At 37.2% G+C, this 27,182-nt stretch overlaps 2 protein-coding genes across 4 annotated transcripts in view; one reads left to right on the top strand and one right to left on the bottom strand.

Moving 5' to 3' along the window:
* cdh23.L (cadherin-related 23 L homeolog) overlaps positions 1 to 27,182 on the top strand; it is a 588,894-nt gene that overhangs the window by 422,233 nt on the left and 139,479 nt on the right. The window contains exons 26-27 of one of the 2 annotated variants that reach the window (XM_041568893.1): positions 6,135 to 6,248; positions 6,631 to 6,779. In XM_041568893.1, coding sequence (XP_041424827.1) covers positions 6,135 to 6,248; positions 6,631 to 6,779 — 263 coding nt within the window. Of the gene's footprint in view, positions 1 to 6,134; positions 6,249 to 6,630; positions 6,780 to 27,182 lie in introns of those variants that run through there. The other variant, XM_041568892.1, reaches the window with a different exon arrangement.
* c10orf105.L (chromosome 10 open reading frame 105 L homeolog) lies at positions 11,990 to 19,029 on the bottom strand. Of its 2 annotated transcripts, none has more exons than XM_041568895.1 (3): positions 18,642 to 18,917; positions 17,656 to 17,769; positions 11,990 to 13,394 (listed from the first exon to the last, which is right to left on the bottom strand). In XM_041568895.1, exons 2-3 carry the CDS (start codon positions 17,672 to 17,674, stop codon positions 12,958 to 12,960), a joined length of 456 nt encoding a protein of 151 aa, XP_041424829.1. In that variant the 5' UTR covers positions 17,675 to 17,769; positions 18,642 to 18,917; the 3' UTR covers positions 11,990 to 12,957. The 2 variants fall into 2 exon arrangements, 1 of the variants encoding a protein (XP_041424829.1); XR_005962456.1 differs by lacking the exon at positions 11,990 to 13,394 and adding an exon at positions 18,945 to 19,029 and having other exon boundaries at positions 17,674 to 17,769; positions 18,642 to 18,794.

Below are 27,182 nucleotides of genomic sequence, written 5' to 3'. Positions count from 1 at the left end.
ACCTTAAAAAAAATTAATGCACATTTGCTCAGGGTGCTCTTCTAACATGTAGTGTTTGTTAATTCAAAGCTAGTAAGCTGTTTTTAAACTACTGTACAGGTATGGGATTCGTTATCCAGAAACATGTTCTCCAGAAAGCTCAGAATTATGGAAAGGCCATCTACCATAGACTCCATTTTATCCAAATAATTAACATTTTTAAAAATAATTTCCTTTTTCTCTGTACTAATAAAACAGCACCGTTTACTCTATCCATATATATATATATATATATATATATATATATATATATATATATATATATATATATATATATATGGATATAATTGATCTTTACTGGATGCAAAACCAGCCTATTGGGTTTATTTAATGTTTACATGATTTTCTAGTAGATTTAAGGTATGAAGATCCAAATTACAGAAAGATCCATTATTCGGAAACCCCAAAGTCCCAAGCATTCTGCATAACAGGTCCCAAGCATTTTGGATAACAGGTCCCATACCTGTGCTAATGTAATACATTTTGTAACAACAGTGTCACCTGCTGGCCAGTTCTGACTGTACAGTCCAGAACAACATGTTCAGAAGGAAAACAGAACACTGCTCTGATGTTGCTCTACTTAGAAAAGAAATCAGTAACCCAACATTACTTTTCTCATGTCTTCCTTGTATCATTAGAAGAGTTTTGTGTATTATTTTTAAACATGTTCTCCCGTGGTAGAAATGACAAGCAGCTGATGTGGTTGTTACAGAATTAATTATATTATACAGCTGAATATATTAATTTCTTATTCTTTAATTGATTAGTTCAAAAGAATTGAAGGTGCAGAAAGGTCAAACCTGACCATTTCTGTGCCCAGTGGTAACATATACATACATTATATAACAATCCCCACCTGTTTCTTGAGCCCATAAACTGAAACGAACACCTTCTTACAGATTTACTAGAATACTGTACACTATATTGTGAGCAGGGGTGTAACATCCACGGCTTCTGACCAAGATTTCCCAGTAAAGTCTGGGAATGTGCAAGACTGCCACAGCTGCATTTTATAGCCTTGCAGGGAGTCAAAGCAATTACAATACAGGCGATATCTGTGTTAGTTTAGTGTCCTTAGATGTATGACATCCCTACCTACAGGCTTGTCTACTTAATATGGAGTGTAAAACATCACAAATTTGGTACCTTATGTCCGTGTGTCTACAATGTTGCTGTATTCTTTCCTTACTAAGGAAACTGCTGCTACTACTATGGCAACTGTGAGGCACCTTCAGCTATAAAATCTGAGCAAAAATAATGATTTAGTCAATTTGCAAGTAGGCTGTTAAATGCAAGGTATATGTTTTTATGTGCACAGAATACTTCTTGGCAGGGCCGCCATTAGAAATCACGGGGCCCCGTACAACAAAATTTTTGGGGCCCCCTGGGCCCCGCCCACACTGACGACCAAGCTCCGCCCCATATCCCGCCCACATCGCAGTTAAAAGACCACACAGACATCAGCGCTAAAAAAGTAACCCCCCCCACACAAGTTGTAAAAAGCTATTGATGGTCAGGGCCCCCTTATAAAAAAAATTGGGGCCCCAAAAAAAAAAAATTAAATTTTTTTTTTTTTTTTAAAAAACATTGGTGGCAGGGGCCCCCTTATAAGTTAAAAAAAACTTGGGGCCCCAACAAAAAAAAATGTAAAAAAAACTAAAAAATAAACAAACATTGGTGGCAGGGGCCCCCTTATAAGTTAAAAACAAATTGGGGCCCCAAAAAAAAATTTGAAAAAAAATTAATTTTTTTTTGAAAAAAAAAAAACCATTGGCGGCAGGGGCCCCCTTATAAGTTAAAAACAAATTGGGGCCCCAAAAAAAAAATTTGGAAAAAAAAATTTTTTTTTGAAAAAAAAAAAAAACTGGTGGCAGGGGCCCCCTTACAAGTTAAAAACAAATTGGGGCCCCAAAAAAAAATTTAAAAAAAAAATAATTTTTTTTTGAAAAAAAAAAAACTGGTGGCAGGGGCCCCCTTACAAGTTAAAAAAATTTGGGGCCACCAAAAAGAAAATTAATTTTTTTTTTTAAAAAAAAACCAAAAAAAAACAATGGTGGCAAGGGGCCCCTTACGAGTTAAAAAAAAAAATTGGGGCCCCAAAAAAATAGTTTTAAAAAAAAGATTGGTGGCAGGGGCCTATAGAATATTAAAATAATACATTGGTGGCCAGGGGATTAAAAAAAAAAAAAAACCACAAACTGGTGTTCAGTAGAATTGAACTCATGGCTTCAGTACTTCAACTTCGCCTCCTTTCGTGACTTCGGGTCTTTGCGCTGCTTCAGGACTTCGGCTGTTTTCGTGACTTCGGGTCTTTTCGGCGCTTCGTGACTTCGGCTTTTTCCGTGACTTCGGGTCTTCGGCGCATCGGCTTCGGCTTTTCGGCACTTCCGCATTCGGCACTCAAGAGGAATGACGTACGGCTCGGGCGCTCGTAAGGGGGGCCCGGATCTTCAAAAAAATGCAGCGCTGCCGGGCCCCCCTTCATGCCCGGGCCCGGTACGCTTGTCCCCCCTGTCCCCCCCTGATGGCGGCCCTGCTTCTTGGTAAGTAGCAATCTAGTATGGCTGAGCCAAGAAATGGAATGTTTGTAGTGGCATGTTTATAATAATTGATGTTGTGATATTACACATTTCACATAATTATTAGTGTATATAAATATTGTCTATATATTATTTTGCCATGAAATAGTGTAGGTGGTGTGCAACAACATATTACTGTAATTTACTGTCCAATCTGAAGAAAATAACAATTATGTGGCACGTTGACTGGAAAATTGTGGAGACGGGGGGGAATAGAAGAGATTGTGTTCAGTTAGGCTAAAAAAACAGTTCAGGTGCTGAAATTGAATCGCCCCCCAGAATGAATCTGTAGATCTGTATACAAATTTCTGTTGAGGTATAATGTACACTTAGTAGAAATAAGTGTGAAACGTTCTACCGGATTTTACAGCCACCCTGCTATCGGGGGTGGTAAGTTGAGCTGAACCACAAATGTCTTATTTCTAACACAGACCCATTATATTAAAATTCCACAAAGCCTTGTCCTTAGTCTGTGAGGCCTGAGATGGAAGTCTTGCGGGCTCCATTCATTAGTGTCATTTCTAGCAGCAGGAGGAAGTTCATTTCTCTCCTGTGATACTGGCACTGCAGAAGGCAGTATTCTGTGCCTGAACTACATAATAATGGCAAGGATTTAAATACCATCTAAATGCCACCAGAATGCAAGCTACAGCAGAAATACCGCTCCTGCTATTAGGCATAATCACATGTGCTAGAGGTGTCCCGATGCTGTCATATCGTTCAATCCTTCCAACCCTTCACATCCCAGCCTTCCAACAACAGAGGCATGATCAACTACCAATGGCTACTTAGACAATGATCTGTAGCCTGAATGCAGGGCAAATTGTAGTTTGTTTAAGCCATGAAAGGGGTTATTCATCATTAAATTAACATTTAATATGATGTAGAGAGTGATATTGAGAACATTTGCAAGTGGTTTTAATTTTTTATTATTTGTGGTTTTTGAGTTATATAGATTTTTATTCAGCAGCTCTCCAGTTTGCAATTTCAGCAATCTGGTTGCTAGGGTCCAAATTATTGATTTAATTTAATTTGATTAAGCATTGTTTTAACTAAGAGACTGGAATATGAATAGGGGAGGGTCTAAATAGAAAAGCAATGACAACACAGAGCATTTGTTTTTTTTAGATGGGATCAGTGACGCCCATTGTAAGCTAGAAAGAGTCAGAAGAAAAAGGCAAATATTTAAAAAACTATAAAAAAGATAGATAATAAAATTTGCTTAGAATTGGCCATTGTAGAACATATTAAAAGTTAACTTAAAGGTGAACCACCCCTTGAATACAGTTACACTTTGGTTTAGTTTTAACAAATCAAGGATTTTCGTAACATCCAATAACTCATAGGCACATGACTACTAGCTTTATTAGCTGGCACCAAGTGACATCAGTAATCAGGGACACTTCTGTAAAATCCAGAAGGGCTGAAATGATTGCAATGTATCAGTTTAAATTTTTGAAACATGGATTTTAAAAAGTATTTTGGAGTGGCTAAATTTAGCCTCGGGTTTTACCGTGCCAGTAAAACACTACAAAGCATAGGGAAAAGAGTTATGTTTCTGAATTCTGATTTTCTTGTTACTTTCATTATCATTAAAAATGTGTAAAAGAGGAAGTTTCTCTATAAGTTTGACACAGGAAACCTGTCAAAATGCTCCAGTACAGTTTCAGGCCCAGCTCATTTTAAATGCTGAGGAAGAAGAGTTGCAGCCTGCATTCTCCTATACAAGAGGGCAGCAAACTGATTTCCTTGGGGCCTAAAGTCATTCTGGCATGAAAATTCAGGTGGCTGTAGCACCAAAACTGCTGTGTTTTTGGGAAAAAGGGAACAGCTTTAAAAATGTCTAATGGAAATGTTTAATTACTATTCTTTGACCTTACATAATTTGCTGATCAAGCATATTTACTGGATATATTATATGTACCCGTGGTTAATAAGCTAGCACATTTTGGAGTCACAAACCCTTGTTAAGCCTATTGTAACATTAGTGCTTGATACATTTTGTTCACAGTATTTGAAAGGTATTTTCTATTTTCTAAAATTTCCATCTCAACTAACAAAATTGTATGTTGGTGCCCTCTAGTGATGAAAAGGGATTATGTTTTTAAACATTTTACTTTCCTTTCCTTCTGACTTGCACCCTGGCAGGTTCCATGCTAATTAATAGCCTAGTGTGTATTTCTTCATTACTGTTTTTTGTGTACAACAGAGCTCCTTAACTTGTACTTTTTCATCAGTTTACTACAGGCATGGGACCTGGGTTTTTTTTCCTGATAACGGAAATGGATCTCTAGTCTACTAGAAAGCATCTAAACATTAAATAAACCCAATAGGCTGATTTTTCTTCCACTAAAGATTAATTATAGCTTAGTTTGGATTAAGTACAAAATTCTGTTTTAAAATAACAGTGAAAAAATAAATAATTGAAAAAAATGTAATTATTTAATTATAATAAAGTTTATGGGGGGATGGCCTTTTTGTAATTCAGAGCTTTCTGGATAATGGGTTTTCAAATAACAGATCCCATGCCTGTATATCTTTTAGCATCTCTTTTTGCAGGCTGAGAGAAGCAGATCTGCTCAGTGCCCCTACTCCATTCATTTGAATCTGATCAGTCTGTGTACAGGCTAAGAGAAGCAGATCTGCTCAGTGCCCCTGCTTTATAAATTTGAATCCAATCAGCCTGTGTGCATTCACACACAGTGGCGCTGAAGCTGAGGTCAGCCCAAAAGGAGGCATCTACTGCCTGACCTTAGCTTCAGCTCCATTGTGTGTGAGCACACACAGGCTAATAGGATTCGAATCTATAAAGCAGGGGCACTGAGAAGATCTGCTTTGCTTAGCCTGCAAAAATGTCTACTCGAAAGTAATGTAAACATTAAATAAACCCAATAGGCTTTTTTGCCTCCAATAAGGATTAATAATATCTTAGTTTGGACCAAATACAAGGTAACTGTGTTATTACTACAGAGAAAAAGGAAGTTAGTTTCTTTTTTTCTCAAATTTTTAAAAATTGGATTATTTGGATAAAATTGAGGATATGGAAGCTTTCTGGATAACAGATCATATACCTGTAAAACGAATCTTATTATACATGACCTCTCCTTGACATCCTTTGGAAATCATTGCCTGGTTGCTAGGGGGAGCTTAGTTAAGGATTTAACTAAACTGAATGGGTGAAAAAATTAAAGGTGAGATAGTTAAAAAAAAAATGCAAATTCTTAGAAAATCACTGTCTAACTCAAATTAGAATTTACATATGATACATTTAAACTAGTCCATTAGATTTATAGTGATTGTACAATGTATTATTTTACTGTTTGTGGTTCTGCAAGGGTTTTGGCAGAACCATCAATGTACTGGCGGTTCTTCTGGCTTTCTGCTTTGGGTGGAAAATAATAAAAATCTTTAGATGTGATAGAGGCTGTCATGGCAGATAGAACTGTTAGTAAAGTAAATTGGGTTTTTTTTTAATCAAGAAACAAGGGAAAATTAGCTCTTTTTGTCTCTTTTCAGGGGGGAATCAGGATGGCAAGTTCATAGTTGGCTTTCGAGATGGAATACTGCGAACAGTTGTGAATCTTGATCGTGAAACAATGGCATCCTACACTCTGATATTGGAAGCTATTGGTAAGTTAGCTATAAATACTCTTTAACATTCCTAGTTTGTAGCTGTAACTTAAAACCTAGCAACCAGAAAGCAGATATGTTTGTATTGTTGTTGTTGTCATTATTATTGACTTTTTTAATATTCAGCATATTACACAAGGTTTATTCAAATGATATACGTTAAGCTATATTATTTGAAAACGAACCATAAATGTAGAATTTATGAAAGAACATTTTCTCCCTGAGCTGTAGTCTCAGTGACACTTTATGGAAGTCTAAAGTAGAGGTAGATTTCCAACAAGAATGGTGCCATTCCCCCACACCAGCCATGCTTGATAGATTCAGTTGTACTAATGAACTACAGGGGCAGTATATAATGATGTTTGCATTATGACTATTACAGACAATGGACCTGCAGGAAACAGAAAAACAGGGACAGCCACTGTATCGGTCACCGTGTTGGATATCAACGATAACAGACCAATCTTTCTGAAGAGCAGTTATGAGGCCAGCGTCCCAGAGAATATTGCCTTTTCCAGCAGCATTGTACAGGTATGTATTAAACTGAATAGCAGGACAAATGTAGTTAATTAGGATTGAAAAATGAAAACCATCCATCAAGTTCAATTCATCCATGACTACTCCTTTATTGACTGCAATGGCTTTCCAGCTCTTGACATCATTCTTACCAACCCCACTGCTAATTTTGTTTTTTGTTATTTCAAAACCTTATGGTTTCGCTTTGCCAAGCATCCTGGTTGCAGTCCAGCAACATAAAGGTTGTTTTCTTAAAGAAAATGTATACCCTCAAAACAAATTGATCAGAGTGCCTTCTAAGTACTTTTGCAATTTACATTCATTATATTTCTTTCAAGATATTAGCCGTTTCTAAACTGCAGATATATGGGGCGATTCTAGCCATTATGCCACCTGAGGCAGCCTTCTTTTGCCGCCTTGTCGCCATGTTGCCATGTCGCTTAGTGCAGAGAGCGCAATTGCACTCTCTGCACTAGAAGAGGCAAATTTCCTGGTTGAAAACTGGAAATTCGGCTCTTAGTTACCAGGAGGGGGCGCTGCCGCCTGAGGCTAGTAGCTCAACTCGCTTCATTGGTGGAGTGCCCCTGGCTAATATAATGAGTTTGAGGCAGGGCCACCTGCTGCCTATTTCAGACAACTGTTGCTCTGCTTACGGACCAGAGAATTGTCAGACCTTCATATTCTAAGCATATTCTGCTTAGAACAAGATTAAAAAATGTTTCTTTTCTGATAAAATACATTTTTAGGTGACTTAACAAATCTGCCAAAATGACCAGAAGGTGGCAATGTTGTTAAAATTCATACTAATAAATTGCAAGTACAAAGAAGTTCTCTCTGAGTAGTTTTACATGTATGCATTCATAATTTTGCTTGTGCATGCAACACAGTACAGCAGAAGAATACATTAACAGAACAAATATAATAATAAAATAAACTGTAAATGCAAAATATAGTTACATTTAAGTCTTAGTATTAAAGAGACAAGAGGAAGACTGTTCCTGCCCTGTAGAACTTGCAATCTAAAATTACATATATTTGTTTTGAGGGATTACTTTTCATGTAAAACTACAAAGGTGAGTAAGTTTCACAATATCAGCAGTTTTTCATCGGATTATATCATTACAAATTTTGATTGAAAGTTTAACTCTGATATCACTTTTATTTCAGCATTTTCAATATCCTTTTGAATTTTGTTGACCAACTCAGACAAAATCGAGTTGTGTCCTTTGGGAGGATAAATAATATATTTTGGAAAAATGAGTATATAAGTAATCAGTTTATTATTACATGCTAATGCAGTTGTCCAAGTTAATTAATGCTATTTAAATAATAGGAAAAGATCCTGTTTTTACATTGACATCTAAGGGATGATTTACTGTACGAAAAATTGTCACAAGGAGCAGAGTGCAGCATCAGGAGGCACAGCTGAGCCCTACCCAGGGTACATAAATAACTGAATACATTTTTAAAAGAAAAATTTTAAAATGCCCCCCCCACTCAGGCATCATGTGCCCCCTAGGAGTATTTTTTGGCCAAAGTAGTATTGTTTTTGCGAACCCCCCTATGATAGTTGCCTTTTAATTGATAACATAATTTAAATACATAGAGGGCATTTTGGTGTTTTCATCTTATTGAATTTTTAAAAACAAAATAAAGTTTCCCAGGAAGAAACGTTAAAGAAAATGTGGCTGCTTCTGTTGGTAAATTACACAGTGATGTGCTAAAAGCCTTGTTCTTTCTAAATGTTAAATTAACAAGACAAATGTATTTCGGAAATATAGCTCGGTCAATAACAAGAAAATGTTACAGTGAAAAAAGATGCAGCAATCAGCTTGTAGTCTTTGTTCAGCATCAGATTTCTTGTCATCATTGACTGAAGTTACTGGTTATGAGGAAGAACAGTTGAATGGGGACAGTCACTGCTGTCGTTAAACTGCACTCAGCCTTTCTCGTTGAAATAACACTTCATAGGAGAGAAAACCTCTAAACGGCTCTTGGCTCTTTTTAGCCTGTCAGAGCTGTTTTGACAAATGCAAAAAAAAAAAAAAAGGAACTTTTTCTGGACTTTTTGAAATAAATCAGACTTTTGATAAATCAGACTTTTTGAGCATACTGTATATTGAAGAGATAACTTGAAAGTTGATGCTTGCTTATGCTTATGGGTTGAAAGTTGAAAAGTAATAAAAAAAAACTTCAAAATTGTTGCGCTTTAAAATATAATACAAGAAAACTAGGACACAGACAGGCTTGGCAGAAATAAAAATTGGGGGTATTTCAGTCAGGGGGTTGGTTGCTCTATGGTGTTATAGTTACATAGTTACATAGTTAAATCGGGTTGAAAAAAGACAAAGTCCATGAAATCCAACCCCTCCAAATGAAAACCCAGCATCCATACACACACCCCTCCCTACTTTCACACAAATTATATATACACATATCTATACTAACTCTAAAGTTAGTATATATACACATATCTATACTAACTTTAGAGTTTAGTATCACAATAGCCTTTGATATTATGTCTGTCCAAAAAATCATCCAAGCCATTCTTAAAGGCATTAACTGAATCAGCCATCACAACATCACCCGGCAGTGCATTCCACAACCTCATTGTCCTGACTGTGAAGAACCCCCTACATTGCTTTAAATGAAAGAATGAAAGTTCTTTTCTTCTAGTCTAAAGGGGTGGCCTCTGGTACGGTGATCCACTTTATGGGTGGATCTATTTGTATATAATGTCCTCTAATGTACTTGTAACGTGTAATCATGTCCCCTCGCAAGCACCTTTCTCCCAGAGAAAACAACCCCAGTCTACCCTCATAATTTAAGTCTTCCACACCTCTAACCAGTTTAGTGGCACGTCTCTGCACTCTCTCCAGCTCATTTATATCCCTCTTAAGGACTGGAGTCCGAAACTGCACTGCATACTCCAGATGAAGCCTTACCAGTGACCTATAAAGAGGCATAATTATGTTTTCATCCCTTGAGTTAATGCCCTTTTTTATGCAAGACAGAAGATTGCTGGAAAATAATAGTGCTTTTCTCTGCAAAGAATGCCTCATTTACCAGGGTTTAACAGTAGTAGACCTTTCTGCTGATAAGGGCTTAGAAGGGTCTATATGTACTGTTTATGCATATTCAGTGTATGTTTGTGATACAAGTCATTTTTTTAATCAGTTTTGGTGTCCCTTTTGCCACAGCTCCAGAAACTTATCATTATACTACTTACCATGTGAGATTCTTAAAAGAAAAAAAGTAAAGTGAAATAAATTCATAAAATGCACCCATTGTTTGTGCCTTGTGCACTGCCTATCCCTGTTTATAATTTGGAGTGTATAGGCATCTGGCCAGTGGCATAACTAGATGTTAATGGGCCCCACAGCAAATACATTTTAGGACCCCACAACATTGGTTGACCTTTTTTTATCAAGATATATTGAAATTAGTATTGGAATTAGGACCTCACTGGGCAATTTAAACTTCTGGGCCCACCTGCAACTGCAGGGTCTTCTTCTGCTGTAAGTACATCACTACCTAGGGCTACTTTTACAAATACAATGCTTATGTAGTCAGCAGACCACAATGGGGCATGCTCCCCCTGGTGCAGCACCTTGAGCTTGATTTTTTAACCTGGTACAAGGCGTAGGTTGCAGCCAGAGAAGCAAGAAATTCAAGCAAAATCAGCACTAAGAGGCACGCTCTTTCTGCACTTCTTCTCCCCCTTCCCCCCCCCAGTATGATAAATGACCCCTAATATATTTGCATTTATTGGGGTAGGTGATATAATTGTCAAACAGCAAAACATAGCATAGCTTTCACAACATCTCAGAAACAGTACAGGGCAGTGATCAGTTTGACGGGACTGCTTCACATCAACCTGACAAGATTTAAAGACAGTAATCACTACACTTGATAGGAAACAAGTGGTTTAAGGTAGTCATTTAAGGACACTATTGTGAATTCCGAAGCCCTGGTGCCAGACAAAACAAAGAAAACTATAGCCTCTTCTGTAGAATATGTTTTGTATTCAATTATTTTATTTTCATCAAAGAAATATGAAGGCATTTTTTATCTGCATCTATAATCAAGAAAGACGAACATAACAGAATTTCATATTTTTTTTCTTCCGACATAAAGCAGCCTGATTTTTATTAAATGGGCATAAGTTGTAATCATCAAAGAGAGAAGCTCCCCAAATAAAATTCCAAAAAAAAACCTTCAAAAGCAGTTATATATATTCTTGAGAAGGCCTTTGCCTTAGAAGAAAAGGGCAATATGAAAAATGTTGAATTTAGCAGGTACATTACTTGTATAGCGGCATTCTGTCACCTACAACTGTTTTGCATGATGTCGTTTAGAGGTTTATAGCCTCATATAACAATAACTGAATTTGTAGTATATCCCAGGGAGACCCTTGGGAAACTAGAGCATTATTGTATTCAACATAGGTCGGCTTATTTATCAAAGAACAAAGAGGAAACTGACAGCATCATTCACCAATAATTTACAGTTTTCCTGCAGCTGATTCTGAGGTGAAGAATAGTCTGGTTTCTTTGCACATTTTCTTTATATGAAATATTTGTTGCATTCCCTGGTAAAAATCCAGAGAAAATAATTGATCCCCCTCCCGCACAGACAGACACTCCACCACCGCTGATTCATCTTCTTATGACTGATGAATTCCATATTTTTATCATTTGGGACACTACTTAATTATTTAAAAGGGTTTTAGGGAAATTTCTCGAGCTCTGCACAGGTAGACTTAGCCACATCTTCAAATGTAAAGTAACCCCCAGGAGCAAATATTTTCTGAAAAATGATGGAATACTTGCTTTGGGGCAGATTTACTAAGCTCGAGTGAAGAACTCGAATGATAAAAAATTCGAATTTCTAAGTATTTTTTTGGGTCGAATGGGTCAAATTCCATCGAATCAAATGATTCGAAAGATTCGAAGTAAAAACCTTTCCATGCTATAGTTGAAGTACTGTCTCTTTAAAAATACTTTGACTTCATACTTTGGCACTTTAAACCTACCGAGTTGCAATGTTAGCCTATGGGGACCTTCCCCAGCACTTTTCTTTTTTTTTGTGGTCGAATAAAAATCCTTTGATCGATTGCTTAGAATCGTTCGAAACGTTAGATTCGAACGTTTTTTATTCGATCGTTCGATCTAAGTATTTGTGGTAAATCCTTCGAATTCGATATTCGAATTCGAAGGATTTTACTTCGAGGGTCGAATTCGAGGGTTTATTAACCCTCGAAATTCGACCCTTGAAAAATCTGCCCCTTAGTGTTGTTATATGTAGTTAGCCTTCCTTTATGTATATTAGTGGGAGGATTGGAAGTTACCGTAGGTGCAGGTATGGCAGCTGGTCTCCCTTGAAGAAATTGGTAGCCATGTTAGCTTTCTTGGCTTTATGTCATAGACAGGGCCGTATTTCCATAGTGGACACCCCTAGGCCCACTGCCGTTTGTCGCCCGTGTCCCCTCCCCTTTTTTCTGGCAACTTTTCATCATCTGGACCAATATGAGTGTGTTGGGCAGCATGCCACCCCCCTAAAATCCTGCCTCCCTAGGCCCGGGCCTAGGTGGCCTTTCCACAAATACGGGCCTGGTCATAGAGGTGGGTGGTTGGTGCTATAAGCCTGGAACACGGAAGGTGCCAGTGTAAACCAAACAGTACAAAATGTACTTCCATCACCAAACAGCTTAATGTACATTATTTGCTCTATTTGGAACTTTTTTTAACATACAGTACCTCCAACTGACTTTAACAATTTGAATGATTTCTATAAAACGATAAAAAGAAAAAATGAAGGGCTATTGAAAAGTTGGTTAGAATTAGCAATTCTATAACACACTAAAAGTTAACTCAAAGGTGAACCACCCCTTTAATGGGCTTTTAAGTACATACTGTATGTTCCATATGGAGATTTAGGTGGTAAGGCCCCTGATCTCCCAAAGTGGCCAACCATCAGAGAATTGAGGTGTCTTCTTTATTTTGCATGGATGCTGTTTTCCCTTCAAATTCCATGTTGCTTCACAAAATACCTCAATCAAAATTGGGGGAGACATTTAATCTGATTATTTTCTGCACAATATTGCTTCCCTTATTTGTAGACAAGACATCTCAGTTGTTTTATCCAAATTTATGTTTTGAAACATACATACATTACTTTTAAGATCAACAGTTCACATTTTTGTGGACTCCATAAAGGACCAGTCCTGGTTTGTTGGCATAGGTCTTGGACAAGTTCTCTGCAACTGAGTAATAGGTCGACTCCTTCTGAAGCTACTGACCGAGCGTCTCAAGGATCCTAACCTTTTCCAAAGCCTCAGCTGTGGTTCACTAGCATCTTCTCCATGATAAGGCATGCATTCATGTGGACCATATAAAGTCTGATCTAGTGCTGTAGGTTTGCAGAGTGTCATGAACACAAGACAGGTTGCTAGAAGGAGAAAAATGCACACAAGGGATATAATTATAGGCAGTGGCCCTCTAAAATCTAAAGGTTCTTCAGTGGCATTTACTGCTATATTCTCCATGGTTATATTAAAGATTCCAAGGACACTGGTTCCACTTTCAGCATAGTTGAAAAGCTCTCCTGCTTCTTTGGTGGTCATAATTCCTGCAATAAAAATAGTTTAGTTCATTATGGTCCTCTTTAATGACAGAACAATTCTATAAATATTTGTTCTAGTGTTAATGAGTATATGCATTTAGATTTTAGGACAACTGCCTCCCCAAATCCTTGTCCTGCAGATGAGATCCATGCTATCATTTCTTTATCATGCTAACACTTTGCACCCTGCTCACTCATCATCATTCTACTACCTCCCTCTATTGCCCTTCTTATGTTCAGCTTTTCTCCATTGGTTGTTTACCCTCCTCCATTAGTTCTCAGTCCACCAGCACAATCCCTGATTTATTGGTACTTAGCCCTCCTTACTCTATGCTTAGACCTAACCCTAAATGCTGGGCAAGGAGAGAGAGAGAGAGGAGATGATAAAAAGTAAGAAGAGGGCTGAACACCAATGAAGATTGACTGACATCTAATGGAGGGTGCTGAAATCATATATAGGAGAAGTATTGACATAGCTTAAAGGGATACTGACACCAGAAATTAAACAATTTTTCCATCTATCATAGTTAGAGCTGGGCCACACCATGCAGGCACCCTAGGCAACCTTTCCCGCCATATCGCCGGCATGCACACATGCGCAGAAAAGCCAAACACTGTGCAGGAAGATGGGGAGTGAGGGGACCGGACATGGGGTAGGCGACAGAGCAGGTAAATGCCTGGAGCCCCCCTAGCTTTGCACCTTAGGCATGTGCCTACTCTGCCTACCCCTAGTTCCGGCCCTGATCATGGTATTGGCTTTGTTTGCTACTTTTGCCATAAAGTATTTGCTCAAAGCTTTTACATTACACATCTGACTCCCCATGCTCATCTATGAGGGGTCTGCCATATTTGTGTAGCAGAAGTCTGTTAGCATTAGACAGGCTGAGATGGAACAGTCAGGTTGGCAAAACAGTCAGGTGTAGGAACATCAGCTAACAATTACTTACAAAAACAAACCTCTTAGCAAAAAACGTTTAAAATGACCTATAGATAACTTTTAACGTACATTCATATTTGAAAAAGTCGTTGTTTAGCGCCAGTATCACTTTAATGTAAAATATCAATAAAACACAAGAATGGGGGCAGTGGTTGTCCAATAATATACGAGTTATGTTTACAATAGAATATCTAAAAAAATTATAATATTTCTCTGTTTCACTGTTAAATTGCTGATACAGTATGTAAAGGCTCATACATGCTGCATCATTGTATACAATCACTAGGCAAAGGGGAATCAAATAATTATGAAGTGCTTGTCCTCCAGACTGGAGAAGTTGTACTCTATTGTTTTTTTTTTTTTTTGCAGAACACTTAATATATCCAACAGTATATCCAAAATGAGATCAAACAATGTTAAATCTAATGTAGCTAAAAAAACAGAACGTAATGATGCGAATTTCAAATTTTTGTTTTTACCAGAGAACTGGACATTAAATTTGCAATATTTTTATTAACTGTTTTGTTATATTTCTGTGTCTCCAACTCTGCTCTCACATAGAAGATCCACCCTTAAAAAAATCAAATAATTGTGCTTGTCCTCCAGACTGGAGAAGTTGTACCTTTTTTTTTTGCAGAACACTATTAATATATCCGACAGTATATCCAAAATGAGATCAAACAATGCTCTAACATAGAAGATCCACCCTTAGAAAATTTGAATCTAAAAAGCTCTCTCAAATGAAGCAAATTTGTATTCTACTCATCATTTTCAATGGGTCTAAAAACTCTCAAAACACCAAAAATTAAAATAACTCAAATTGTATAAATCGCTTACATTTTGCCTAGGACAACTCCCATTGAGTTCTGCATGAACTCCTGAGCTTTTGCAAAATTATTGCACTTGAGTTTTTTTTTAATTTATTGTGCTTAATAAATATTACACGTTCAGTTTTGGAAGCCATAAATCAAATTCATGAGTTTTAGCGCAAAAACAAAATTGCAGTAAAAATTTGAATTCGAACATCGCCTTATTGTGCAGCTTGCTTTCTTTCCTCTTGATGGCAACTCAGTGTTTGTGACATCAGCCTTATATTGTAGCCGGTAACAAAGATTACTGCCCCAGTCTGTGCTCTATACATTTTTGTCTACATGATGTATTTGTGCAATGGCAGTTTGCTGGGTTGGTGGAGGTTATCATGTAATTTTCAAAGCCTATTGATTTACTTTTCAGTTTGATTGCCATGTCTGTGGGTTGTTGGCAGTTTTCTGTATATTGTTAAATATGTTCAGCTATTGTTAGAGCTGATTATAAAGTGGTTCAGGCCATCAATTCATTGACGTTGTGGGGTCACATTCCTTGTCAACTGCAACCTTCCTGCTGTTACTTATCTATGGATTTCAAGCTGTTAGATTCAATTTCATGGTGCACTCATGATCAGCCATTCATTCTCTGCTGGGAATATAAGAAAACATCCAAGCAAGTAAGATCTGTGAATCAGTCTCTAGGGACATCAAAAACTATTTTTCCCTGCATACTTTCTCTGTTAGTTGTGTGTCATCCTGGAATATCCAACCTGCACATCAACTGTATTGCTAAACTATCACTCCCAGTATCCCTCTTCAACCTTTTCTGGTGTTTTCTGGTAATGCTGTAGGTGAAAGATGGGCCTTATTTTGATTTAATTACTAAACATATTTGTTATACATTGTAAATATAGCTGTCCTTAAAGATTTTGAACATAATTAGCAATGGTAATATATTTTATGGGTAAAAACTGTTTTAATTCAACAAAGATTTCGTTTCTTCTGTACCTTTTTTCACTGAATTAAATACTATGACATGTTGTGCCATAGTGCATCATCTGATGCCCAGACAATGTTTTATCTGTCTGAATATTAAGATTTAAAGCATAGCAATAATACAAATTATTTTATAATGCATAGTTTGCTATATAATAGCAAACAGTTTCTTTTCATGACAGAGGTATTCAGTCTGATACATCTGGCAGTTGCCAGTGTGATTGCTGAGCTTTAACAGTAGATAAAGACCTACTGACTTTACTATCCATAGGAGCATGAAAATGGCTTTCCAGCTTGCAATCAGCAAAGGAACTGACCCAGCAGACAAGTCGATCAATAGGAAATCTGACAAAACACCCATATAAACAAAATGCATGATGAGACATTGACCTTGAGATCAAACTGGAAAACTGATAAATAGAGCTTGATGTCCCCAGAAAAAAATGGCAGACACACAGTGTGCAATTTATCTGAGAAAACAATTAACACGACTTCCAGTCAGAAGTGAAAGTGACTCATGCAAAGACAATCTACTGAAAAAAGTCCGAATTTGAATCTTTAGAAAAAAACTCATGAAAGGAGTTTGTGATTTGAATAGGTACACGGGCACATATAAGGGCATATTTATTATGTAAAACAAAATTTGCTGAAAGAAGTGTAAAAAGCTTTGTTAAATAAATGGCAAGTTAATCAAGGTGTGTATTATTTTATACCATACAAATGCCAGAGTTTACATTGCTCTGGCTGTTTTTTTACACAGTGAAGCCTGGTGATGTTTTTTACACCACATAATAAATCTCCCCATAATGTAACGATATCATCTCCCATAGACTCCACTTGAAGCAAAAGTGATTTCCTTTTTCTCTATAATAATAAGACAGTACAGGTATGGGATCCATTATCTGGAAACCGTTATCCAGAAAGCTCTGGATTACAGAATGGCCGTCTCCCATACACTCATTTTATCAAAATAATCCAACTTTTTTTTCTTTTTAACGATTTCCTTTTTATCTGTAATGATAATAATGAGAATAGCTTGTACTTGATCCAAACTAAGATATAATTCATCCTTGTTGGAATCAAAACCAGCCTATTGGGGTTATATAACGTTCACATGATTTTCTAGTAGACTTAAGAAGATCCAAATTACGGAAGGATCCGTTATCCAGAAAACCCCAGGTCCCAAGTATTTGGGATAACAGACCCCATACCTGTACCTTATTCTTGATCTCAGCTAAGACATAATTAATCCTTACTGGAGGCAAAGCAATCCTATTGGGTTTATTTCATGTTTAAAAGTTTTTTTAATAGACAAGGTATGGAAAAATTCCAAAAAAAATCCCAGGTCCCAAGCACTCTGAATAACAGGTCCCATACCTGTATGTACCATATATATATATATATATATATATATATATATATATATATATATATATATATATATATATATATATATATATATATATCCATTTATATAATTCATTTATACCTATTTACGTAACCCAAAATATAACAAAGACCCCCATACCTGTTTCAGTTGCTTGCATGCAGGCTGTTGGGTGTAGATACACACTAGCTCAATAAGTGTACAATGTCAAATCAGACGCTTTAATGCCCACTGCTATTTAGAACTGCAATGTGCCTGTGAGAAGTAAACAATCACTGTAGTTTTTTTTCACACAGATTAAGATGACTGTATGTGCAGAACTTGGCTATGTAGCTTTATGTCTTATGCTTTATGGTTTACAGGGCAATTTTTCATGTTTTCTGTAACTTCCTGGGTTATTATTTGCTGCGAGTTGATAACTAGAATCATTAAATCCCCTGGCTACACAAAAAGTATTGTACTGTCTGTACTTATACAAAAAGCAATATGTGCCCAGCGGTTTGAAGAAAAAAAAAAAAAAAAAATATATATATATATATATACATATATATATAAAACTAGTGGTGTTTTTTATATATTATTGGTAGAATGATAAAAAAAGAGCATGTATTTTCAAATGATGCCATCCAGTGCTATACACAGCCTTTCATACCAGATGCTGCATCTGGAAGTTTGGCTTATGGAAGTTTTCTTGCTATGTTTCTCCTACAGATTGTGTTCTCTTTTTTCTCCATTTGAGAACACTCTATTATTTAAAAAGTGAATACAATGAATGAATTCAGGAATACATTGGGCGTTGATTTATTGTGCAAGACTTCGGTTTAAACCAAAATAGTTTCTAGAAGTAGTGCTCAATTTCACAAATGTATTTAGGCACAGATTATCAAACATTCTTTGCTTCACTGCTTTGTAAACTTGAAGAGCAGAGGATTGCACTTGCTATTGACTTGTCTCTGACTTTTATTAGAGCCATTAACCATTTCAGCACAAATTACTGTAAGAAGACTACAAGTGCAGTAAGAAAAGTTCTAATGGAGACAGGGGTAATAACATGTTAGACACTCATCTTTAACACTGTGTTTTAAAAAACAAAGAAAAAGTATTTTTTTCCAACATGTTTGCATTACCTTATTAAGGAATATTCTTACTTGAACTGGCTGTTCTCATGGCTTTTACCATTAGCTGCTGTTGGTTAGCTTGTTCTCCGGCTTGTTGGTGCCTTTTGGTGAAGAGGGGGATGGGTATATCATGTAGATTGGAGCTAGAAGGAGGAGTGGGCACTGCAGACAAAGAGAGAAGACACAAACTTTTCTGAATTAGCAAAATACAAGCACTTTTTCAAGCTTTGGATCCACATCAGTTCAGTGATGAGCTGTATGAGCACAGGTTATTTAAGGTTAATTTAAAGGAGGGTTAATTGTTCTTCTTACAGCATAATAACACTAAAGTCCCGGCAGCCTCATTTCCCCCATGTATTTTGTGCTTGGTATAGTCTGGGGACTGGATTTTGTTCAGTGAATGCCAGCCTTCAGGTTGTTGTGAAGCTGAGATGGGCTGGGGGGAGGTGGTTGCATAGTGTGATGGTTTGTATAAAGAGCTCCTTTATATTCCTTCTTTAGTGGCAAGTTTCACCTCCGTCTGTTTAGCATTCCCGTACTTTGCTAATTTGGTTGGAACCAGCTAAAGGACATCATGCCCAGCATAAAATGGGAAGTCTCCCCAAACCGATCATAATATTAAATAGCAGTTATTGGAAAAAATCTACAGTATTCAAATTCATTACATATTGACATTAAAGTTTTAATTCTGAACCTGTGGACCAGGAGGCAAATTTGTCCCTATGTTGTTTATGATGCTCTTTAAAACAGTAAAAATAAATGTTGCCACTAATTTAAAGGACATATGTAATTAATTCTATACCATATTGTAGGTTCCAAGGCAGAATCGCCAGACTTAATATGGTTCCAAAAATCTATACAAATGCCCACAAAGCATACAGAATTATAGGGCTGCATGGTGGCAAAATGTGTAGTTTGTAATCTAGCTGTGCAAGATTCCTTCCTTCCAACATTTCTATTATAGGGGTTGTTCACCTTCCAACACTTTTTCAGTTCAGTTGTTTTCAGATTGTTCAAAAGAAATAAAGCCTTTTTTTCGTTGCTTTCTATCTTTTATTTTTTTACCAAAATTAAAGTTTAATATTCCTGTCTAAAGTGTTTCATTCTGGCAGCTCAGTAATCCAGTTGCCGATTCTGAACTGTTAGAATTTGCTACATTAGTTGATACATTTCTCAGCAGCCTCTGTGTAATATTTACAACTATTGTATCAATGCTAACAGCTGCTTTTAATGAAACTCAGGGATTCTGCTCAGCAGGGCTAAACAAAGAAATGTATCAACTTATCTAACAATGTAGAACAGTTTACAGAAGCCCCCCAGAGGTGTACAAGAAAAACACAAAAAGTTGAATAAATAGAAAATAGAAAGTAAATGGAAAAAGTCTTTCTGGTGAACTGTTTGAAACCAACGGAACTGAAAAAAATGTTGGAAGGTGAACCCTTTAAAAATGATATAGGTAAAGTAATGCATGTCACAACATTTGCACCAGGTCTAGTAACCCACAGCCACTAATCAGCAAGTATTTACTAAAAGCTGACTAAAATCAAAAATATAGTTATGGGTTACTAGACCTGGTAAAAAGTATTCTAGTTGTATTACATTATAGCTGTTGACTTCACTGGGTTACCTGGTTACCTACCTTTCCCCAGGGTTGAAGGCGCTCAAGGCAAGCCCTCAGCATCACCTGCCCCCACCACCACTCAAGAACGTTCCCCTCAGCTTTCCACCACCATGCTCAGCATCTCCCGCCTTACCCCTGCAACCACTGTTCCCACCTCCACCGCTCCTACAACTTTTCTCCAGCAAAACATTCCCCGGGGCAAGGGCCCTGTTCAATCAAGACCAGGGCACACCTTGCACACTTGCACACTTTATTTTTTATACCTGTACCTTGTTAAAGGGAAATGTTGAGAGATATGGCCCTCACTCTTTCTATCTACAGCTGTTAGTCTATGGCCCTACTTTGTCTTTGTAAAAAAAACATGTCCCAATTCATTACCATGCATAGGGGAGAATTTTATAGATGGGGGGTTACCAGGAATGGAGTCAATACCAAACAGTTTTAAAGGTCATTTAAAGAACACTTTGCGCTGCATATAATATCAGTGTTAGAGTTTATTTCCCCTTGAAATAGTTTACAAGGATTCCTTTGTAGGCTATGAATTAAGCATTTTTGTCTGATTGAAAGCTGGTGCGTCAACCAAGGGGCTTAGTCACTTTGATTTGCTGCTGTGTGCTGCCGTGCTGATTGACTGATTTAATAATATTCTAGCTATGAATGGAACCAACACAAAGACATCAGTGCAGGACTTTCAGAAAATGACTTTACGCAGTTTCACCTTGAGAGTCAGACCATGCATACCAGTCCCTAAAATATTTTTATTAAAGGAACGGTAACAATGGAAGTGTTTTAAAGTAATTCAAATACAATGTATAGTTGCCCTTCACTGATAAAACTAGTGTGTATTAAACCACTTTATGGATACCGTACATTGGCACTTTGGTACAGCACATATTGTACATGTGCAACCTGTATTAAAATGCTCAACAGAGTAATACAAATCTAAAAATATTATGCTAATTTTACTATATCTCAAATATAAGCATCTTCTCATTGGAATATATCACATAATACACAAATAATGCTTTTCTTGAGAGAAGTTCAGATTGGATCTACATTTGGCTCCTAAATCGGAACTGGTAAATTGTGGACCACTTGTCCCCAGTGGCAGATTTTAGCCACAGATATCCCCTGCCATTAACAAATTAAAATTTATTTCACCAGACCGCCATTTTGTGTTTGTATATGGATAATGCAATTATGTCATAATGCAGATGTAACATGGTTAGGCACATCAAACTCCAACACTTTTTTATCTATAGGGATGATGCCAGTATTCCTTTGTAATTTCAGGAGTTATATCCTCAAAAGCAGGAGTGTATTTCCTCCAATTGTTTGGTAAATACACAAAATCATATTCATAACATGCTCCTATAAATATGATTCCCCTCTTTTTCTTTGATGATTCTTTCTCTAAACAATACTGTCCTTAGTTATCATAGTTAGGTCAAATCATTTGGTCAACTGCTCAACTATACCCACCTTAGCAGAAAGGTTTGTTGTTTCCCAAAGAAAGGAATATAATTAAATCATCTACAGTATATTTGACAACTCGAGACATACTGTATTTTTGATCACATATTAAAGGAACATTTTAAAACTTATAACTATAAATTCAGATTTCTGTAATTGCTGTGGTAACAGTAGGGGCCACAGACACCTGAGTCATGTGTGATGCAAAGCAGGTTGTCTTCTTGGCCATACTTCTTGTATTCTTAGCAATGCTAACATTTAATTGTGTTGCTGCTGAATACTGTAACAAGTTCCTTCCCTACTGCACCAGGCAGAATATAGAATGTGCTGACTACATAAATGCACAGTAATTACATTAATAGTAGCCCAACAAATGTACTCTCAAACTGCTGTTAAAGAATTGCAGCTTTCCTCCCTTTGCCATTTCAGTATTAACATTTCAGCATCTCCAGTCATTACCATAATAACATATTTACAATGTGCCCGAGAGTCTGTTGTGAGTCTGGTGAGAAGCACAAGTTTATTGTTGAAAAAGAATGTCAAGAATTACGAGAAAATAAATATCAAATTATGATCCATTAGAATTTTACAGCCTAAAAACTCAGAAGTAGTGGTTTTCTGCAGCCAAGAGGCCAGTAAGTTAAATTGTCCTAATTTCTGCTTGCAGAAAACTGGAGAAAGCCGAAAATGTATTATCTTTTTGTTATCTGTGTAGCAGTTTGTGGTTCAGAGCTTCATTGCTTATTTTTACTGCGGTTTGGCGAGACACATAAAAGTGCAAACATCCGATTACATCTGTTTAGCTATATTTTCAGGATAAAATAGTGTATGTAGTATACTTTACAGAAAATAGTAAAAAATGTCAGTCAATAAGATAATAATCTTTAAACGTACTCCTCATTTCCTGAGCTATCTTCCATCTCTGTCTTATATCACAACTTCCTGTCTGCACTCATTCTTGGATGCCCCATGTCTTAAAAGTACACTGTGCATTATTTATATGTATATACCTATGCATGTGTTTTGCTTAAATACACTGTAGACAGCAAATGTGGTGCATTGTTTATAAAAAGCATATAATACCATTCCTCTGGATATTTCCTTTCCTACATAAAGTATATTGAAAGTAGGAACTGGTATATTGCTTCCTTCAATTAGTACCAAAACCGCAATACTAGTACAGGTATGGAACCTGTTATCCAGAATGCGCTGGACGTGGTGTTTTCAGGGCCGGATTTACATAGAGGGCACCCCTAGGCCCACTGCCGTCCTTCGCCCCTGTCCCCTCCCCTTTATTCGTGCAAATTTTCATCATCAATGGGAAAATTTAAAAGATGATTGTATCTCCAGCGCATCCACAGTGTTTTTGAACCAATGTGGGTGTAGTTGGGCAACATGCCGCCCCCCTAAAATCCTGCCACCCTAGGCCCAGGCCTAGGTGGCCTTTCCACAAATCCGGGCCTGGGTGTTTTCTGGATAATGGATCTTTATGTAATTTGGATCTTTGTACCATAAGTCTACTAGAAAATCATGGAAACATTAAATAAACCCAATAGGTGGGTTTTGCTTCCAATACAGATTCATTATCTCTTAGTTGGTATCAAGTACAATGTATTGTTTTATTATTACAGAGGAAAAGGGAAATCATTAATAATATGGATTATTTGGATAAATTTGGGTCTAAAGCATATTTATTGGAATACACAGATCTGTATAAATGTCACTGTAGGTTTAAAACACACTGATTTGCAGTACATTCCTTATCGATCAGGTACAGAATGGTTCATATGAAGGATTTCTCAAGAAAGTCAAATCTTAATTAAAAAAAAAACTTTTTAAAATACTATATGGTTTAGCAATGCAATATGTCACAACATTTGTTGCTATTTATGAAAAGTAGAGAAGTATAATGGACACTAGAGAGCAGCACTGTCACATCCCTAAAACAGTAGAGCAGATAGTGTTGATGTGCATAGCTTATTGTGATGTTCTGCTATCAAGCTACTTCCTTCTGTTCTTTCCTCAGTTAAAGGAAGAACCACCCCAGTTGTCTGTGCTTGATCCTGTCTCGGCATCCAATTATATTCAATCTTGTTAAACTATACATGTGCTTTTAAAGTGTAATGAATAGGTCACAAGCAAATCAAAGTGTATATCTTATTCAATGCAGAAATTGATTATATATATACATACATTTCCTAGGGCATTATTCTTTTTAATCCACAAAATTAAGCTATTGTAATTGGCCCAGTTTTTAAATTAGAAAGAAAGGGAGGTTTAATTATTGGTATACACAGGGGTGATCCTGCCCAATTTGCCGCCCCAAGCAGCCATCGTTTTTGGCACAATTGCGCTCCCTGCACTAGAAGAGCCGAATTTCTGCATTGAAAACCGGAAATTCGGCTCTTAGTTACCAGGAGCGCCATTTTTGCCGCCCCTGGCAACCAGGGGGCGCTGATGCCTGAGGCGAGTGTCTCAACACGCCTCATTGGCGGAGCGCCCCTGATTATACAGTATACACTTTGATTGCCAAAGGGCAGACGCATAAAGTAAAACAAGAACGCTCAACTTATACTCTAGTTGAAGGCCCTAAATGAAACAATCCTTACCCATAATCATTTATATCAGCGAATGAAAGCCTAGATCTTTATACATCTTTGATTGGCAGGACCAAACTTTGCTTTTGTGCAAATGGCTCTCACAGGTGTTTGATTTAAATAGATTGGAATAGTGTGAGATGATGGGCTGTCTGAGTCAAATCTCTAGATAAGTTTTGCTTCATCTTTAGAAATCTGGTGCTTTAAGATCCTTCAAAAAATACAATCAGTGGAAAGGCGAATTCCAGTTCCAGGCCTTTATAGTGGGATCTGGATACAGAGGTGCATCTGGGTCTGTGGTTGACTGCAGTGTTCTTTAAGCTGAAAGAGATGACATTCTGGTAAATAAATATAAATTATCCCTCCCCTGGTAAGGTTCCGTCTGAGCTTCAAGGGAGAAACATCTTGGTACGGATAGAGCTAGAAGGGGCTAATAGTGAGCAGTGCCGGATTAATACTTCCTGAGGCCCCTAGGCTACACAGGGGCCCGTCCCCGACCCTCCCTGCGACCCACCCCCCTTGACTATACCCAACCCCCCATGGCCCCCCAGACCCCCGCTGGACCTGGTCAGGTTCCATGCTGCCCCCAATTACCTGCATTCTTGCTGGCTGGGAGTAGACTAGGCAAGGCGCATGTCATGCTCAGTCTGCCTCTGCTATGACGTCACTGGCGCATTTCAATTCGCCCCAAAGCCTGCTCAGTCTACTTGGGAAATTTTTTAGCAATACATAAAACAAATTGAAAAGCCACATGGGCCTATTAACACTGTGGGCCCCTAGGCTATAGCCTAGGTTAGCCTAGGCATTAATCCACCCCTGATATATTAGTGAGTCCATATTAGTAAGAAAAACTGGGTGAGTAAGATAAAAATGTCTGTCCCTCGTGGGCGAATTATCTGAATGAAAGCTCCTTTGGAAATCATATTGTAGCGCTGAGCCTGCTATTGTTCTAGATATTTATTTATTGCATACATTATGTTTTTTGCTAGAAAGGTATGGTTTATGCATTTATTATATATTTGTTTTATTATTCTTATTTTTGATGAAAACAAAATATCCTTCAATAAATGATTATAGGAGTTAAGTCCTTGAGAATTCCTTGTACTGACCTTGGGTGTATTGCTCATATTTCCTTGAATGTGCTTCTTTTTCATGAAAAGACTCTTAAACCGGTCACTTTGTCCTTATAGCGGTGTATGCACATTCTTACTGACATCACACGCACATTACAGACAATGCATTGTGAGCCTTATACATGAAAAGGTGGACAATCACTGTATATTTATGACTGTGATTATTAATCTACTGCGTAAATTAATGTTGCTTTGCACACAATACAAATAAATGCAAATTTTACCTAAATTGATTTCAGTGAAAACATTTAAGTATTATACAGTTATACATATTAAACTAGCAGTTATACAATAGAACCGTATGAAATACATTATGGGGCCCATTTACTTAGTTCGAGTGAAGGAATAGAAGAAAAAATACTTCGAATTTTGAATGGCTGAATATGGCTACTTCGACCATCGAATTGGCTACTTCGACCTTCGACTACTACTACGACTTTGAATCGAATGATTCGAACTAAAAATTGTTCGACTATTCGACCATTCGATAGTCAAAGTACTGTCTCTTTAAAAAATTCTTCCACCCCCTAGTTTGCAACAGAGATGCCTGACATAAACCAGAAATGTGCAACAAAAACCCAAAACCTGCCACCAGCCAGTTTTGAACAAGACAGTCCGATTAATATATTCCAAAACTGGCTGGACTCAGTCCTAACTGGTACACATTTCAACCAACCACAGACTGTTGTGTCATTGTCCTGGCCCTTACCTCACCGGCCCATCCCATGGATATCACCAGCCGCCACTATCATCATCAACTTCACTCCCCTGCCCAGGGCATCCAGCATTCAAAGGGGGCAACTGTACAATTAAATCACCTGCAAGTGGCAGCCCACTTTTTCATATTAGTGGGTTAGTTATCCGCTGCTTTTTGGAGCTAATTAAAGGGGTTGTTCACCTTCCAACACTTTTCAGTTCAGTTGTTTTCAATTTTTTCAGAAATAAAGATTTTTTTTCATGCTTTCATATTTGTACCTGTTTTTCTTGTACTGACGTGTAAAGTTTCATTTTTCACCTTCTTATGTCTTTCTAAACCTAAAGCAATTTGGATGGGGTTACTGACACTTCTAAATTATACATTAGTTGATAAATTCCTTATCTTTGGCCCTGTTGAGCAGAATCCCAGAGTTTCATTAAAGGCAGCTGTTAGAATTGATACAATAGTTGCTAATTTTCCACAGATGCAGCTGAGAAATGTATCAATTATTGAGGCAAATTGTAACAGTTTAGAAACTGTACCTGGATTACTGAGCTGCCAGACTGAAACACCAGAAACAGGAACATTAAAATGTAAACTTTAATTCTGGGGAAATGGAGCTGGAAAGTAATTGAAAAAAGTCCTTATTTCTTTTGAACAAGCTGAAAAAAGTGTTTGGAAGGTGAACAGATCATATAAAGGGGCTGTTTACATATTGGTTAACTTTTAGTATGTTATGGAATGGCTAATTTGAAGCAACTTTTAAACTGGCCTCGTTTTTTCTTTTTTATAGTTTTTGAATGATTTGCCCTCTTCTTCTAAATCTCTCCAGCTTTTAAATAGGGTTCACTGACCCCATCAAAAAAAGGAAAAATTTAAGGCTACAAATGACTTGTTATTGCTATTTTTTAAGACTTATCTTCCTATTCAATCCCCCTCCTATTCATATTCCAGTCTCTTATCCAAATCAATGCATGGTTGCTGGGGCATTTTGGACCCTAGCAACCAGATCACTGATATTGCAAACCT

The sequence above is a fragment of the Xenopus laevis genome, chromosome 7L (assembly GCF_017654675.1).
Source record: "Xenopus laevis strain J_2021 chromosome 7L, Xenopus_laevis_v10.1, whole genome shotgun sequence".
Taxonomy (NCBI): Eukaryota; Metazoa; Chordata; class Amphibia; order Anura; family Pipidae; genus Xenopus; species Xenopus laevis.
Note: the sequence above shows the minus strand (reverse complement) of the source record. Positions and strands in the feature narration are given on the sequence as shown.